At 40.0% G+C, this 16,094-nt stretch overlaps 1 protein-coding gene across 2 annotated transcripts in view; it reads right to left on the reverse strand.

Moving 5' to 3' along the window:
- Positions 1-1,430: 1,430 nt before the first annotated feature.
- Positions 1,431-16,094, reverse strand: part of LOC146981421 (solute carrier family 28 member 3-like) — a 38,172-nt gene continuing 23,508 nt past the window's right edge. For both annotated transcript variants that reach the window (XM_085788163.1, XM_085788162.1), the window contains 4 exons: positions 3,492-3,573; positions 2,594-2,692; positions 1,981-2,101; positions 1,431-1,566 (listed from right to left, as the gene is read on the reverse strand). In XM_085788163.1, coding sequence (XP_085644289.1) covers positions 1,455-1,566; positions 1,981-2,101; positions 2,594-2,692; positions 3,492-3,573 — 414 coding nt within the window. In that variant the 3' untranslated portion in view covers positions 1,431-1,454. The remainder of the gene's footprint in view (positions 1,567-1,980; positions 2,102-2,593; positions 2,693-3,491; positions 3,574-16,094) is intronic.

The raw sequence follows: 16,094 nt of genomic DNA on the forward strand, positions 1-16,094 counted from the left end.
TTCATAGTAAACACAGTTGAGCCAAGATGTCCAAGAAAAAAACTTTTTACTAAAGGTACATTTTGAAATCACATAATCATACATATTTATTATATTATTGTAATTTAATTATTGTGCTCTGTTGTTCGGATTACACTGAACATTATACAAGATTCAAAAATGTCTATAAATTTAATGAAAAAGTAGATAAAAAGTAGATTTTGATTGAATGACACAACCTTAAAAAATATGAAGTCCTTTCCAAACTTTTTAGAGATTCCCATTAAATCCCCCTGACTCTGCGAAATTCCCAGAAACATGATGCTGACAAACACGAAAATGAGCTCACTGTTATTTTTTATTTTTTGTATGTGGGACACATGTAGCACAGAGCCTAAAACCACTCTATGTGTCACTGTCTGATGGCTGAGTCTAATGTTCCCTCTCTGTGGGTGTGTGAAATTCACACATGTGAACACACCTCCTGCCTGCCGAGAAGGGAGCCATCTGACCTTTTGCTTGTGGTGGATTTAATGAAGAGTCTGTCATTTGCCATCTCTGTGACTACATGCTTGACTCACACATGCCAGTGTAGAAATATGCACCACTGACATGGCCCTCTTTGTTCAGCAGGTGGTTTGACTCCATCATTTCTTGTAGTATTAATAAGTCAACTGCTTGGACAATTGGTCTGCCAGTCAAACCAGAATGACGGACTGCTTGTTGGTGGCCCTAAGTAAGTTTGGAGGAAAAGAAGACACTACTGACATCCAGTGGCCAAGGAATAAAATGCTTCTACTTACTGCTGTAATGATCGGTCATATCATCGACAGGGGATGGAAAAGTGAAACATGACACATATTCATGGCATATTTAACAGAAATGATGGACAGCTTCTGTAGCACATGATGTTAAAAAAAATCGTTGTGGCAACTGCAATAAAAGCACATGTACAAGTGTACATTTCATTACATTTCAAATGGCGTCCATCCTGTATGATTGCATACTGGTGAGTTTTTACTTAGATTACAGCTGATTCAACAACTTATCAAAAAATTAAATTACGGTATTCTTTTTTTTTTTTAGTATTAAAGCTGATGTTCCTGGTACAGTTTATTACAGTACATTCAGTCTTTTAATGCAGTGTAGGCCTATACTATGACTTATAATGTGTTCCTTTACATTTACATTTAAATGTTACTTAATCATTTATTGATATGTCTGATCATTGTGCTTTAGGATTTTGGTCTACACACACACACACACACACACACACACACACACACACACACACACACACACACACACACACACACACACACACACACACACACACACACACACACACACTTTTGACATTAGTGTGACTAGAAAATATATTTTTGGACAAAACCAATGAATGACAACTTTGTCTCAAAACTGTACAAAATGCAACACACATTTCTACGAGTGAGGTGTGTGTTTTTGTTAATGATTCAAAGCACTGAGCTGCAGTTGAAGTGTGTAGGGGGTGTGAGTGTGCAGCAGCCTTCCAGACTGCTCTGGCTGAATCCCCCTCCAATCGTCATGTTCCCCGGCTCATTCACACTGCAAATAAATCATACACACAGACACAAACAGACACTGAATCACATGAACCATTAATTACGTAAAAAAAAAACTTTCAAGACTCAAATGCTAATTCCAATATGTTATATGATACATCAGGTCTGCAACTGCAAATATTAATCAAGGAGAATTATTGAGCTAGCTTGATAGATAAGAAAGGTGGATGATTTTCCAAACTTGGCAACCCTGATTTCTTTTTTATCATTGCTAACTTATAACCGTGGACTGATATAAAAAGCCTGTAACTGACCTATAAGTAAATAATTTAGTCACAATAGAACTTATAAACCTTATAAAACTTTATGAATTGTGGCTTTTTTAGAAAGAAGTATCAACAATATTTAATATAAATGTTCTGAATTTCATTTTCCAAAAGACAAAGCACGTCCATACACACACCTGTTATATAGCAGCGTGCAACAGTTGACCATTTGAGTGCTGATGGTCACGTTGTGGTTGCTGAACTCTGTGCCCAGGAAATGTGGGCAGTCAAGATCAGGGATGTACAACATACCTAGAAACCAAAACATTAATGTACAATCATACAAATAAAAAAAACACTTGATTGACTGGTAGAACTCTAATGTGCAGATAAAACTTTTTCATAGATATTTTTTTCATTACATGCGTTAATTACACATTGTCCTCACAACAATCTCAGCTTGCATGTAGAAATGAAATGAGCTTGTAACGCACATTCATAAAGAGACACAATGAATTTCCGCAAAACCTTAACAAACTATGCACTTGTATGTATTGCTTGTTTGATCAAGGGCCTTTTACTGCCCGTCTGTGCCCAGGAGCCCACTGTTCTACATGGTTTAATGGCGTCAGTTGTGTAAATTAGACACTAAATGCTGTAGTGGCATCAACTTAATTCCCATCATGGATAATGAATAAATAAAGAATGTTTTACGGACAGAATAAGGCCCTAACAGCATTCATTATATGGAAACTGTTACATCATATCTGACAGGTAGAGGCATAAAATTGACTCAAAACTCACCAGCAATACAAGCTGTCATGAAGCAAGAGACGCTGCCTGCAATCAGAGCTCTCACGCCACAACTCGAGATGTCAGATCGCCTCTCAGGAGCCATGGTCGCTGGAAAAACACAACACTGTACTGAGTGATCCACCACAAGTGGACAGCTCACACCTGTCATTAAAGTGAATCCCCATGTTGTGTCTTACATGCCCACTTGTGACCAGATCTTTCTGATTCCTACTCAATATGCAAATACACAGATAGGCCTTATTGTTTTAACCCATTTAAATGGGTTAACCCACAGCCTGTGTGTCTATAGACTGACAGTCCATCTTTACAGTGTATCTAGTGCAACAAAAGTAGCAGTAGGCCAGACTATTTGTTCAACACATTAGATGACTTGAATGTTGCAAATGTTAAACTTGTAATTTTGTCATAATCTTTGCAGCACATTGCCAACATTGGAGTCTTTTTCCTGTCAACACTGTCAAAATGTTATTTTCTAGTGCGTAATCACATGCAGTTATCATGAGTAGATTCAGCATCTTTTGTAGATTTGCTGATATGATAGCCTATTTTGGAGAATAAGGGTGGGTTATCTAAATGTCCCTTTGTTTCCCAGTCCATAAAGCAGCTACAGGGAAAATGAAAGAGACTTAACTTCTACTTTGAGTATACTGCAACTCCCTTAACTGTGACAGATGGATTCCTCGCCACATACGCCCACTTGTGCCAGCCATAAAAAAATTAAAGACACATTTGATTTTCTATCTTGTAAACTACATTTCTCTATGTGTGGCTGAAACTTTGGGGTGTGCAGGATTAAAATTAGAACATATTTGTCTGTCATGTTTGAATCTTCATGAATTTATTAGCTGTTAGGTGATGGTGCTCAGCTTTCAGAGATGGCACTCACACAGCGCTCCAACTGACATTCCCAGTGAAGCAAAATTGGAAAATCCACATAAAGCGTAGGTTGCAATCATTTCAGAGTGGACCTAGGTGAGGAAAAGGGACAAACATTAGGCTACATTCAGCATGTTAGTCAAAGCCAGTTCAGCTGTCAGAGACACCACTAGAGGCATTTGAAAGATTGCTCCTTTAGACATGTAAGACAAAAGTTGATGTCTATCTTGTCAACCAAGATAACTTATCATAAACAATGGACTTCAGTCTTCTCTAAACTTAAACACACTCACATATGAGCATATCAATATGTGTGGTTACAGTTACATCAGAATTTGCAATATGCTTGAAATCAGTTGCTGTTCAATTTTTGGACAAAACTGAATATTGCCTTGACCTAATGAGAAGAAAACAAACATGAATCTCTGGTGGTATCATCATGTAGATGGTCTCAGTTTTGTCAGATCTGGTAATTCATCTCAATATATCTATTACAATAACCTACCCTATCAATATTCAGTAGGCTATAGGGTTTATGTTCTCAAACTCTGATTATGTAGCTTTTTTATTAGCCCATTGTTAGGCTATTTGTGTGAAATGGAGCACTGTTATGCTACATTTTCTCATGGGGATTCAGATTCTAATCTGTAGGCCTATTCACAATTTTATTGACCTGACTGTTATGTTAAAAAATAACCCTTGTAAGTAAAATCGGAACAAAAAAAAAAGCCTCATGATTGCCATCATAAACCAGAATTTACCCAACCTAATCAGGCCCGTAGCCAGCCTTGTGGAGGGGGGGGTTCTTTTTTCCCAAAAAGTGGACCCCCCCCCCCCCCAAAAAAAAAGTAAATAAATAATAATAATAATAATAATAATAATAATAATAATAATAATAATAATAATAATAATAATAAAGGCACACACTTCTTTTTTTCCCCATTATAACTTCACTTTGACATCACATGTTTCTCTTCCTCCACTATCCTTTACTGTTGCTCTCATTTACAACAAAATTTTCACCATGTAATTCATTTATTATAGCCTATATATATAAAAAAGGCTTAGCTTTTTCATAACAATAATCATAACTAGAAAATTTCCTCTCGGGAAATTTTGAATGGGCCACGGGAGCTACTGCGGGTTGTGCCATCTCTGTCAACATGGGAATCAAACCCACGATCTTAAGGTCAAGACAGAGCTGATCAGACAAACACATGATCATCTTTCTATAAGCACTGATATGGAGGAGCTGTAATCACATTAGGTTAACTGTGTGTGTGTGTGTGTGTGTGTGACTGTAATCACATGAAGCTGGTTCTAGAGTCTGTGTGTGTGACTGACTTGACACATAGTTAGTTAGTAGCTGCATCCTGTGTCAGTCTGATTTAGCTGTGTCTGTGTTTATAAACATTTAAACGAGCGCCAGGTGGATTGTTTATGAAGTTAACGAGCTCTGGCCTGAGGATCAAAGAGGTTACCACGGCGATAGGGGCCCCCGCAGGCTGAGACAGACAGAAACGTGGAGAAAAAGAGCCATTTTCTGCCTCTAAACCGGTCTCACATTTAGGCTTAGCATGACAAAACGGTAACTCCTATGAGAACAAAACACAGATCAACGTTGCTCTAAGGACTTACTGAAAATTTCGGTACGATTTGGTGTTTCTACAGTAAATATTTTGGCGACGCTGGCAGTTTTAAAACATCAGGCCGTTCTGCTCCTCTCAGAAAATATTTGTATTGGACTCAATGAGGAGCAGAGACAGACGTGGCCGCACTCAGAGGCTGATTCTGTAAGTTCTGTAAGTCTCTCTGATATTTTGAGCACATGACATGAGAGATAACAAGTTTGTCTTACAAATTCTGAAAAAATTATGTCTGTAGAGTGTAAATTGTGGCCGTGCTGACAGTTTATCCAGAAAAAATACAGAATGTTTCTTCACTCTCTCCCACTCTAACCGATGATGTCCCGCACTCTGACACGAACATTCCATGCAATACACACCCATTATAAACTCATAATTTCTCCAAAAATGATCATGGTCATTGATCAGGGATTGATCAAAAACTATATGACCTATCAAAACGTGGAGTAATACGACAATACACAAGACTTGTGTCTACTGTTTAAAGTTTAAATGGAGTCTCTAGGTGAAAGTATGCCTGAGCAGTAGACGTTTGTTAAACTCCAATGATTGGTCTTTTTCGCTTTTTTTTCTCCGCCCGTCCCATTGACTTACATGCAAAATTTTTGCGCAGTTTTTCGCGACTATGTCGCGAAAAATTCGTAAACTGTTGACAAAAGTAATAGCACAGCGATCCCGATCAAGACGCACGTTTTGATATATAATATGTCCTGCAACTTCGAGTTGCAGGACTAGTAGCGAATCGAAAAAGTGTCCGGAAGATGAAGGAGAACTAGAAAAAACATTTCCAAGAATGGAAATGGTGTGAATGCTTCCAGCAATGCTGAATGAGCTGAAGAAATTGTTGAAAGAAAGAAAGAAAGAAAGAAAGATTGAAACAAGAGAGAAAAAAGAAAAGGACAGAAAGAAAGAAAGAAAGAAAGAAAGAAAGAAAGAAAGAAAGAAAGAAAGAAAGAAAGAATCAAACAAACAAAGAAGTAAAAAGACAGAAATGGAGTGAAAGAAAGAAAGAAAGAAAGAAAGAAATGGAGTAAAAACAAAGGAAGAGAAAAGGAATAGAAAGAAAGAAAGAAACAATCAAACAAACAAACAAAGAATTAAAAAGACAGAAATGGAGTGAAAGAAAGAAAGAAAGAAAGAAAGAAAGAAAGAAAGAAAGAAAGAAAGAAGAAAAAGAGAGAGGGGGATGATAGATAGAAAGAGGTAGATGGATGGATGGATGGATGGATAGAGAGGGAAGGATAGAAAAAGTTACGTAAAATACAAATGAAGGAGTAGAAGAAAGAAAGAAAGAAAGAAAGAAAGAAAGAAAAAAGGAGACAGAGGGGTTAAAAAATAGGGAGGGGTATAGATAGATAGATAGATAGATAGATAGATAGATAGATAGATAGATAGATAGATAGATAGATAGATAGATAGATAGATAGATAGATAGATAGATAGGACACATGTTAAAAGCTGCATCCTATGTCCTAGGCTCCACCTGTAATTGTACTACTATTAATAGAGTTGGAAAGACTAAGCGTCTGAACTTAAATTCATGAGAAAAATATAAATTGTTGGAGATGTTTACATCAAAAGTATAAAATAATTGAGAGGCTGATGAATTTGAGCTGAAAACCTGTGTGTGTGTGTGTGTGTGTGTGAGTCTGGCGGTCTCTCTGTCTGCGTGTACATGTGCAGAAAGTAAAACTGTTGATAAGCGCCACAGAACTCCTCTCTCCCTAATGATCTGATTGATTAGACCTGCGTGGCAGCCTGCCCTCAGAAGTTACCATGGCGACGACCATGCTTACATTTTACTGTGTGGAACAGTGTTGTGTTTGTGTGTTTGTGTATGTGTGCATGTGTGACTGTGTGTGAGTGTCTGTGTGTGTCTGTCTGTGTGAGTGTGATGCCTGTGTTTGTGCGTGGACATCCTCTGTCAGTCTGGTTTATCATGTGTGTGTGTGGGGCTGTGTTTAAAAACATCTTAACGAGCGGCCAGGCTGCACCTGCACTTGTTCTATTAATAGACATGATAACGAGCTGGCCGCTACAGCTGGACCAACTGCACACAGAGCAGAGCAGAGCAGAGAGATTTGAGCTCAGTGCAGCTTCCCAAAACAGCCCATAAAAAGAGAACCGTAACTCTTATCAGAATGTGGCCATGACTACTGGGAGAGGAGACCTTCCTGAGCACATTGATGTGCATTAAATGTTTGTAGGGCAAAAACTTTTCTCAGGGTCGCAAGGTAGAAAAGGGGGGCATTTCTGCTTTTCTAAAAAAATCAGCTCCTACTTTTATATTGAAGTGGATGAGCCACTGGAGCGGGTCTAGCTGGACAATTAGGCTCACAGAGACAATTCTGTAAGTGTGTCTGCTGTTTTGAACACATTAAATGAGACACGACAAGTGTGGCTACAAACCGGTGAGGAAATCATGTGTCTAGAGTTTAATTTGTGGCCGTGCTGGCAATTTATCCAGAAAAAATCCTTAATGTTTTTTCGATCCCTCTCACTCTAACGATGATGTCACTCACTCTGACCCAACCCCATACACACTCATTGAAAAGTGTGAAATTTGTCAGAAATCCTCATGTGCTTTTAAAGGATTTATCTCAAAAACGGTACAAGCTATGAAAAAGTTGTAAATACAGGATGAATACATTAGAAGTTTGTCTACAACTCAGAATTTGAATGAAGTCTCTAGCTGAAAGTATGTGGACGCTTTAAAGGCTGAAAGAAGTAAGAAGATTTGAAGAGTTTCAAGACTGTTCCAATGCATTCTCTATGGGGAAAAAAAAAATCAGAAATAGTTGAATATTGCAAAAAGTATGAATAGTTGAAAAGAGAAAAGATATAGCACACCTGTCCCGAAAAGGCTGAACATTTTGATATTTGAATTGTTGAAATAGCACAAAGTATGAAGGACTAGTTACATGACGAAGAAAGGCAGAAAATGGCCAAACCGAATAACAATAGTGTGAATGCTTCCAGCATTCACACTAACTAGAAAAAACATTTCCAAGAATGGAAATGGTGTGAATGCTGAAAGCAATGCTGAATGAGCTGAAGAAATTGTTGAAACAATGCTGAATGAGCTGAAGAAAGAAAGAAAGAAGAAAAGGACAGAAGGAAAGAAAGAAAATGGGAAGGGTAGATGGAGAAAGAAAGAAAGAAAGAACAAAAGGACAGAAAGAAAGAAGACACAGAGAGAAGGGTAGATAGAGAAAGAAAAAGGTAAGAAAAACAGAATAATAGAACATAAAGAGAATAGAGAATGAATGAAAGAGACAGAGGAGTAGTAAGAAAGAAGGAAAGATATTGGGGTGGATAAATGAAAGAGAGAGATATACAGAGAGCAGTAGAAAGAAAGAACGAAATGGGGTAGAAACAGAAAGAGAAAAGGAGTAGAAAGAAAAACAGAAAGAAACAAAGAAGTAAAAAGAAATGGGGTGAAAGAAAGAAAGAAAGAAAGAAGAAAAAGAGAGAGGGGGATGATAGATAGAAAGAGGTAGATGGATGGATGGATAGGGAGGGAAAGATAGAAAGAAGTTATGTAAAATACAAATGAGGGACTGTGACATTACTTCCGGGTCGCTGCTCGTGCGGTTGACCGGCTGGCGTGCTGAGCAGTTCTTTTAACTTTTTAACTTTCTTTCTTTTTAATCTTTCTACGCTTCTTTTGTCTTGGGACTGCAACTTTAAGTGCAATGGATTACCTGGGCCTGTTTTTTTATACTGGTGCTTCTGTTACTTATGCACATTGCGGATTACTCGTCGGGCACGGAGCTCAACCAGCGAGTTGTGTACTCCAGAGACTTCCTACTGCAGCTTCGGCTCCACGCCACTCAAGCGCCTGGAACGGGGACGCTTCCAGAGGAGATACTCCACGTCCCTCGATCCAGCTACGCCCCGGATAACAAAGGGAAAAGAACCCGACGGGGAAGGAAGAAAAAGAGCGGAGTGAGAGCCAGACTCAAACGGGAAAGAGGTAAACACCAGCCGCTTCCCTCTGTTATCTTAGCCAATGTGCGCTCAATACGGAACAAGACAGACGAACTACAAGCTAATGCGACATACATGTACGAGTACAGGACAGCGGAGGTACGAGTACGGAAACCTGGCTCAGTAGCAATGACAGCGACAGTTCTCTGTATATTGATGGCTTTGGGACTCAGAGAAGGAGGGCGACCTTTGTGCCCAGAGCTGTCCTCCTGCTCAACTCGCAGCCATCGCTGGCCCAAGAACTGTGTGGAGCCCCACCCAATCCCAGCCCCACCCAATGCCCCCAGCCCGTCCCCATCCAGTCACTTCAACCCAGCCCCACCCAACCACCCATCACCCTCCACCCACCACTCACCTCCTAAGTTGTGTGGAGGGTTGGACTGGACTTGATTGGCCTGAAGGACATGAATGCACTGCACTTTAAAGTTGCATTACTTATTATTTATTTATTTATCTCATACTTGTGTGTGTGTGTGTGTGTGTGTGTGTGTGTGTGTGCGTGTGTGAGTGTTTGCTGTTTATTGTGATCTTACCAGAACTGCTCAGCGTGCTTTTTAATTGCCCCTTGGGGATGAATAAAGTTTTTTTTGAATTTTGAATTTTTAAAAGAAAGAAAGAAAAAGAGAGAAAAAAAGAGACAAAGAGTTTATAGATAGATACTGTAGATAGATAGATAGATAGATAGATAGATAGATAGATAGATAGATAGATAGATAGATAGATAGATAGATAGATAGATAGATAGATAGATAGATAGATAGATAGATGTTAAAAGCTGCGTCCTATGTCCCAGGCTCCACCTGTAATTGTACTACTATTAATAGAGTTGGAAAGACTAAACGTCTGAACTTAAATTCATGAGAAAAATATAAATTGTTGGAGATGTTTACATCAGAAGTATAAAATAATTGAGAGGTTGATGAATGTGAGCTGAAAACCTGTGTGTGTGTGTGTGTGTGTGTGTGTCTGACGGTCTCTCTGTCTGCGTGTACATGTGCAGAAAGCCACAGAACTCCTCTCTTCCTAATGATCTGATTGATTGGCAGCCTGCCCTCAGAAGTTACCATGGCGACTCAACTAACTGCTTACATTTTACTGTGTGGAACAGTGTTGTGTTTGTGTGTTTGTTTGTTTGTGTATGTGTGCATGTGTGCAGTGTTGGTAATAACGGCATTAGAGTATAACGGCGTTACTAACGGCGTTATATTTTTCAGTAACGAGTAATCTAATTAATTACTTTTCCCATCGTTTTTTTTTTTTTGACCAAAAATTAAAATTTCTCCAAACTCGGATATATCATCTGGGGGTCCGAGGGGAGTCCAACGCAGAAGGTTTGGTTGAAATCGCGCCGGTGGTTTTGGAGAAAATGACCAAAAACCAAACAGGCCATTTTAAAAAGACGACAGGGGGGGGGTGTTACGTTTTTTTTTTTTGACCAAAAATTAAAATTTCTCCAAACTCGGATATATCATCTGGGGGTCCGAGGGGAGTCCAACGCAGAAGGTTTGGTTGAAATCGGGCCGGTGGTTTTGGAGAAAATGACCAAAAACCAAACAGGCCATTTTAAAAAGACGATAGGGGGGTGTTAGTTTTTTTTTTTTGGACCAAAAATTAAAATTTCTTCAAATTTCTCCAAACTCGGATATATCATCTGGGGTCCGAGGGGAGTCCAACGCAGAAGGTTTGGTTGAAATCGGGCCGGTGGTTTTGGAGAAAATGACCAAAAACCAAACAGGCCATTTTAAAAAGACGACAGGGGGGGTGTTACGTTTTTTTTTTTTTGACCAAAAATTAAAATTTCTCCAAACTCGGATATATCATCTGGGGGTCCGAGGGGAGTCCAACGCAGAAGGTTTGGTTGAAATCGGGCCGGTGGTTTTGGAGAAAATGACCAAAAACCAAACAGGCCATTTTAAAAAGACGACAGGGGGGGGTGTTACGTTTTTTTTTTTTACCAAAAATTAAAATTTCTTCAAATTTCTCCAAACTCGGATATATCATCTGGGGGTCCGAGGGGAGTCCAACGCAGAAGGTGTGGTTGAAATCGGGCCGGTGGTTTTGGAGAAAATGACCAAAAACCAAACAGGCCATTTTAAAAAGACGACAGGGGTGTTACGTTTTTTTTTTTTTGACCAAAAATTAAAATTTCTCCAAACTCGGATATATCATCTGGGGGTCAGAGGGGAGTCCAACGCAGAAGGTTTGGTTGAAATCGGGCCGGTGGTTTTGGAGAAAATGACCAAAAACCAAACAGGCCATTTTAAAAAGACGACAGCGTTACGTTTTTTTTTTTTTTGACCAAAAATTAAAATTTCTTCAAATTTCTCCAAACTCGGATATATCATCTGGGGGTCCGAGGGGAGTCCAACGCAGAAGGTTTGGTTGAAATCGGGCCGGTGGTTTTGGAGAAAATGACCAAAAACCAAACAGGCCATTTTAAAAAGACGACAGGGGGGGGTGTTACGTTTTTTTTTTTGACCAAAAATTAAAATTTCTCCAAACTCGGATATATCATCTGGGGGTCAGAGGGGAGTCCAACGCAGAAGGTTTGGTTGAAATCGGGCCGGTGGTTTTGGAGAAAATGACCAAAAACCAAACTGGCCATTTTAAAAAGACGACAGGGGGGGGTGTTACTTTTTTTTTTTTTTGACCAAAAATTAAAATTTCTTCAAATTTCTCCAAACTCGGATATATCATCTGGGGGTCCGATGGGAGTCCAACGCAGAAGGTTTGGTTGAAATCGGGCCGGTGGTTTTGGAGAAAATGACCAAAAACCAAACAGGCCATTTTAAAAAGACGACAGGGGGGGGTGTTACGTTTTTTTTTTTTTGACCAAAAATTAAAATTTCTCCAAACTCGGATATATCATCTGGGGGTCCGAGGGGAGTCCAACGCAGAAGGTTTGGTTGAAATCGGGCCGGTGGTTTTGGAGAAAATGACCAAAAACCAAACAGGCCATTTTAAAAAGACGACAGGGGGGGGTGTTACTTTTTTTTTTTTTTGACCAAAAATTAAAATTTCTTCAAATTTCTCCAAAATCGGATATATCATCTGGGGGTCCGAGGGGAGTCCAACGCAGAAGGTTTGGTTGAAATCGGGCCGGTGGTATTGGAGAAAATGACCAAAAACCAAACAGGCCATTTTAAAAAGATGACAGGGGGGGGTGTTACATTTTTTTTTTTTTGACCAAAAATTGAAATTTCTCCAAACTCGGATATATCATCTGGGGGTCCGAGGGGAGTCCAACGCAGAAGGTTTGGTTGAAATCGGGCCGGTGGTTTTGGAGAAAATGACCAAAAACCAAACAGGCCATTTTAAAAAGACGACAGGGGGGGGTGTTACATTTTTTTTTTTTTGACCAAAAATTTAAATTTCTCCAAACTCGGATATATCATCTGGGGGTCCGAGGGGAGTCCAACGCAGAAGGTTTGGTTGAAATCGGGCCGGTGGTTTTGGAGAAAATGACCAAAAACCAAACAGGCCATTTTAAAAAGACGACAGGGGGGGTGTTACGTTTTTTTTTTTTTGACCAAAAATTAAAATTTCTCCAAACTCGGATATATCATCTGGGGGTCCGAGGGGAGTCCAACGCAGAAGGTTTGGTTGAAATCGGGCCGGTGGTTTTGGAGAAAATGACCAAAAACCAAACAGGCCATTTTAAAAAGACGACAGGGGGGGGTGTTACGTTTTTTTTTTTTTGCCCAAAAATTTAAATTTCTCCAAACTCGGATATATCATCTGGGGGTCCGAGGGGAGTCCAACGCAGAAGGTTTGGTTGAAATCGGGCCGGTGGTTTTGGAGAAAATGACCAAAAACCAAACAGGCCATTTTAAAAAGACGACAGGGGGGGGTGTTACTTTTTTTTTTTTTTGACCAAAAATTAAAATTTCTCCAAACTCGGATATATCATCTGGGGGTCCGAGTGAAGTCCAACGCAGAAGGTTTGGTTGAAATCGGGCCGGTGGTTTTGGAGAAAATGACCAAAAACCAAACAGGCCATTTTAAAAAGACGACAGGGGGGGTGTTACATTTTTTTTTTTTGACCAAAAATTGAAATTTCTCCAAACTCGGATATATCATCTGGGGGTCCGAGGGGAGTCCAACGCAGAAGGTTTGGTTGAAATCGGGCCGGTGGTTTTGGAGAAAATGACCAAAAACCAAACAGGCCATTTTAAAAAGACGACAGGGGGGGGTGTTACTTTTTTTTTTTTTGACCAAAAATTAAAAATTTCTCCAAACTCGGATATATCATCTGGGGGTCCGAGGGGAGTCCAACGCAGAAGGTTTGGTTGAAATCGCGCCGGTGGTTTTGGAGAAAATGACCAAAAACCAAACAGGCCATTTTAAAAAGACGACAGGGGGGTGTTACGTTTTTTTTTTTTGGACCAAAAATTAAAATTTCTTCAAATTTCTCCAAACTCGGATATATCATCTGGGGGTCCGAGGGGAGTCCAACGCAGAAGGTTTGGTTGAAATCGGGCCGGTGGTTTTGGAGAAAATGACCAAAAACCAAACAGGCCATTTTAAAAAGACGACAGGGGGGGGTGTTACGTTTTTTTTTTTTTGACCAAAAATTAAAATTTCTTCAAATTTCTCCAAACTCGGATATGTCATCTGGGGGTCCGAGGGGAGTCCAACGCAGAAGGTTTGGTTGAAATCGGGCCGGTGGTTTTGGAGAAAATGACCAAAAACCAAACAGGCCATTTTAAAAAGACGACAGGGGTGTTACGTTTTTTTTTTTTTGACCAAAAATTAAAATTTCTCCAAACTCGGATATATCATCTGGGGGTCAGAGGGGAGTCCAACGCAGAAGGTTTGGTTGAAATCGCGCCGGTGGTTTTGGAGAAAATGACCAAAAACCAAACAGGCCATTTTAAAAAGACGACAGGGGGGGGGGTGTTACGTTTTTTTTTTTTTTTGACCAAAAATTAAAATTTCTCCAAACTCGGATATATCATCTGGGGGTCCGAGGGGAGTCCAACGCAGAAGGTTTGGTTGAAATCGGGCCGTGGTTTTGGAGAAAATGACCAAAAACCAAACAGGCCATTTTAAAAAGACGACAGGGGGGGGTGTTACGTTTTTTTTTTTTTGACCAAAAATTAAAATTTCTCCAAACTCGGATATATCATCTGGGGGTCCGAGGGAGTCCAACGCAGAAGGTTTGGTTGAAATCGGGCCGGTGGTTTTGGAGAAAATGACCAAAAACCAAACAGGCCATTTTAAAAAGACGACAGGGGGGGTGTTACGTTTTTTTTTTTTGACCAAAAATTAAAATTTTCTCCAAACTCGGATATATCATCTGGGGGTCAGAGGGGAGTCCAACGCAGAAGGTTTGGTTGAAATCGGGCCGGTGGTTTTGGAGAAAATGACCAAAAACCAAACAGGCCATTTTAAAAAGACGACAGGGGGGGGTGTTACGTTTTTTTTTTTTTGACCAAAAATTAAAATTTCTCCAAACTCGGATATATCATCTGGGGTCCGAGGGGAGTCCAACGCAGAAGGTTTGGTTGAAATCGGGCCGGTGGTTTTGGAGAAAATGACCAAAAACCAAACAGGCCATTTTAAAAAGACGACAGGGGGGGGTGTTACGTTTTTTTTTTTTGACCAAAAATTAAAATTTCTCCAAACTCGGATATATCATCTGGGGGTCCGAGGGGAGTCCAACGCAGAAGGTTTGGTTGAAATCGGGCCGGTGGTTTTGGAGAAAATGACCAAAAACCAAACAGGCCATTTTAAAAAGACGACAGGGGGGGTGTTACGTTTTTTTTTTTTGACCAAAAAATTAAAATTTCTCCAAACTCGGATATATCATCTGGGGGTCCGAGGGGAGTCCAACGCAGAAGGTTTGGTTGAAATCGGGCCGGTGGTTTTTGGAGGAAAATGACCAAAAACCAAACAGGCCATTTTAAAAAGACGACAGGTGGGGTGTTACTTTTTTTTTTTTTTGACCCAAAATTAAAATTTCTCCAAACTCGGATATATCATCTGGGGTCCGAGGGGAGTCCAACGCAGAAGGTTTGGTTGAAATCGGGCCGGTGGTTTTGGAGAAAATGACCAAAAACCAAACAGGCCATTTTAAAAAGACGACAGGGGGGGGTGTTACGTTTTTTTTTTTTTGACCAAAAAATTAAAATTTCTCCAAACTCGGATATATCATCTGGGGGTCAGAGGGGAGTCCAACGCAGAAGGTTTGGTTGAAATCGGGCCGGTGGTTTTGGAGAAAATGACCAAAAACCAAACAGGCCATTTTAAAAAGACGACAGGTGGGGGTGTTACTTTTTTTTTTTTTAACCAAAAATTAAAATTTCTTCAAATTTCTCCAAACTCGGATATATCATCTGGGGGTCCGAGGGGAGTCCAACGCAGAAGGTTTGGTTGAAATCGGGCCGGTGGTTTTGGAGAAAAAGACCAAAAACCAAACAGGCCATTTTAAAAAGACGACAGGGGCGGGGTGTTTACGTTTTTTTTTTTGACCAAAAATTAAAAATTTCTCCAAACTCGGATATATCATCTGGGGGGTCAGAGGGGAGTCCAACGCAGAAGGTTTGGTTGAAATCGGGCCGGTGGTTTTGGAGAAAATGACCAAAAACCAAACAGGCCATTTTAAAAAGACGACAGGGGGGGGGTGTTTCCTTTTTTTTTTTTTTTGACCTCAAATTTCTTCGGATATAAAACTCGGATATATCATCTGGGGGTCCGAGGGGTGAGTCCAACGCAGAAGGTTTGGTTGAAATCGGGCCGGGTGGTTTTTGGAGAAAATGACCAAAAAACCAAACAGGCCATTTTAAAAAGGACGACAGGGTGGGGGTGTATACGTTTTTTTTTTTTTACCAAAAAATTAAAATTTCTTCAAAATTTCTCCAAACTCGGATATATATCATCTGGGGGTCCGAGGGGAGTCCAACGCAGAAGGGTTTGGTTGAAATCGGGCCGGTGGTTTTGGAGGAAAAAGACCAAAAAACCAAACAGGCCATTTT

The sequence above is a fragment of the Trachurus japonicus genome, chromosome 9 (genome assembly GCF_045865225.1).
Source record: "Trachurus japonicus isolate A0001 chromosome 9, Traja_1.0".
Lineage (NCBI taxonomy): Eukaryota > Metazoa > Chordata > Actinopteri > Carangiformes > Carangidae > Trachurus > Trachurus japonicus.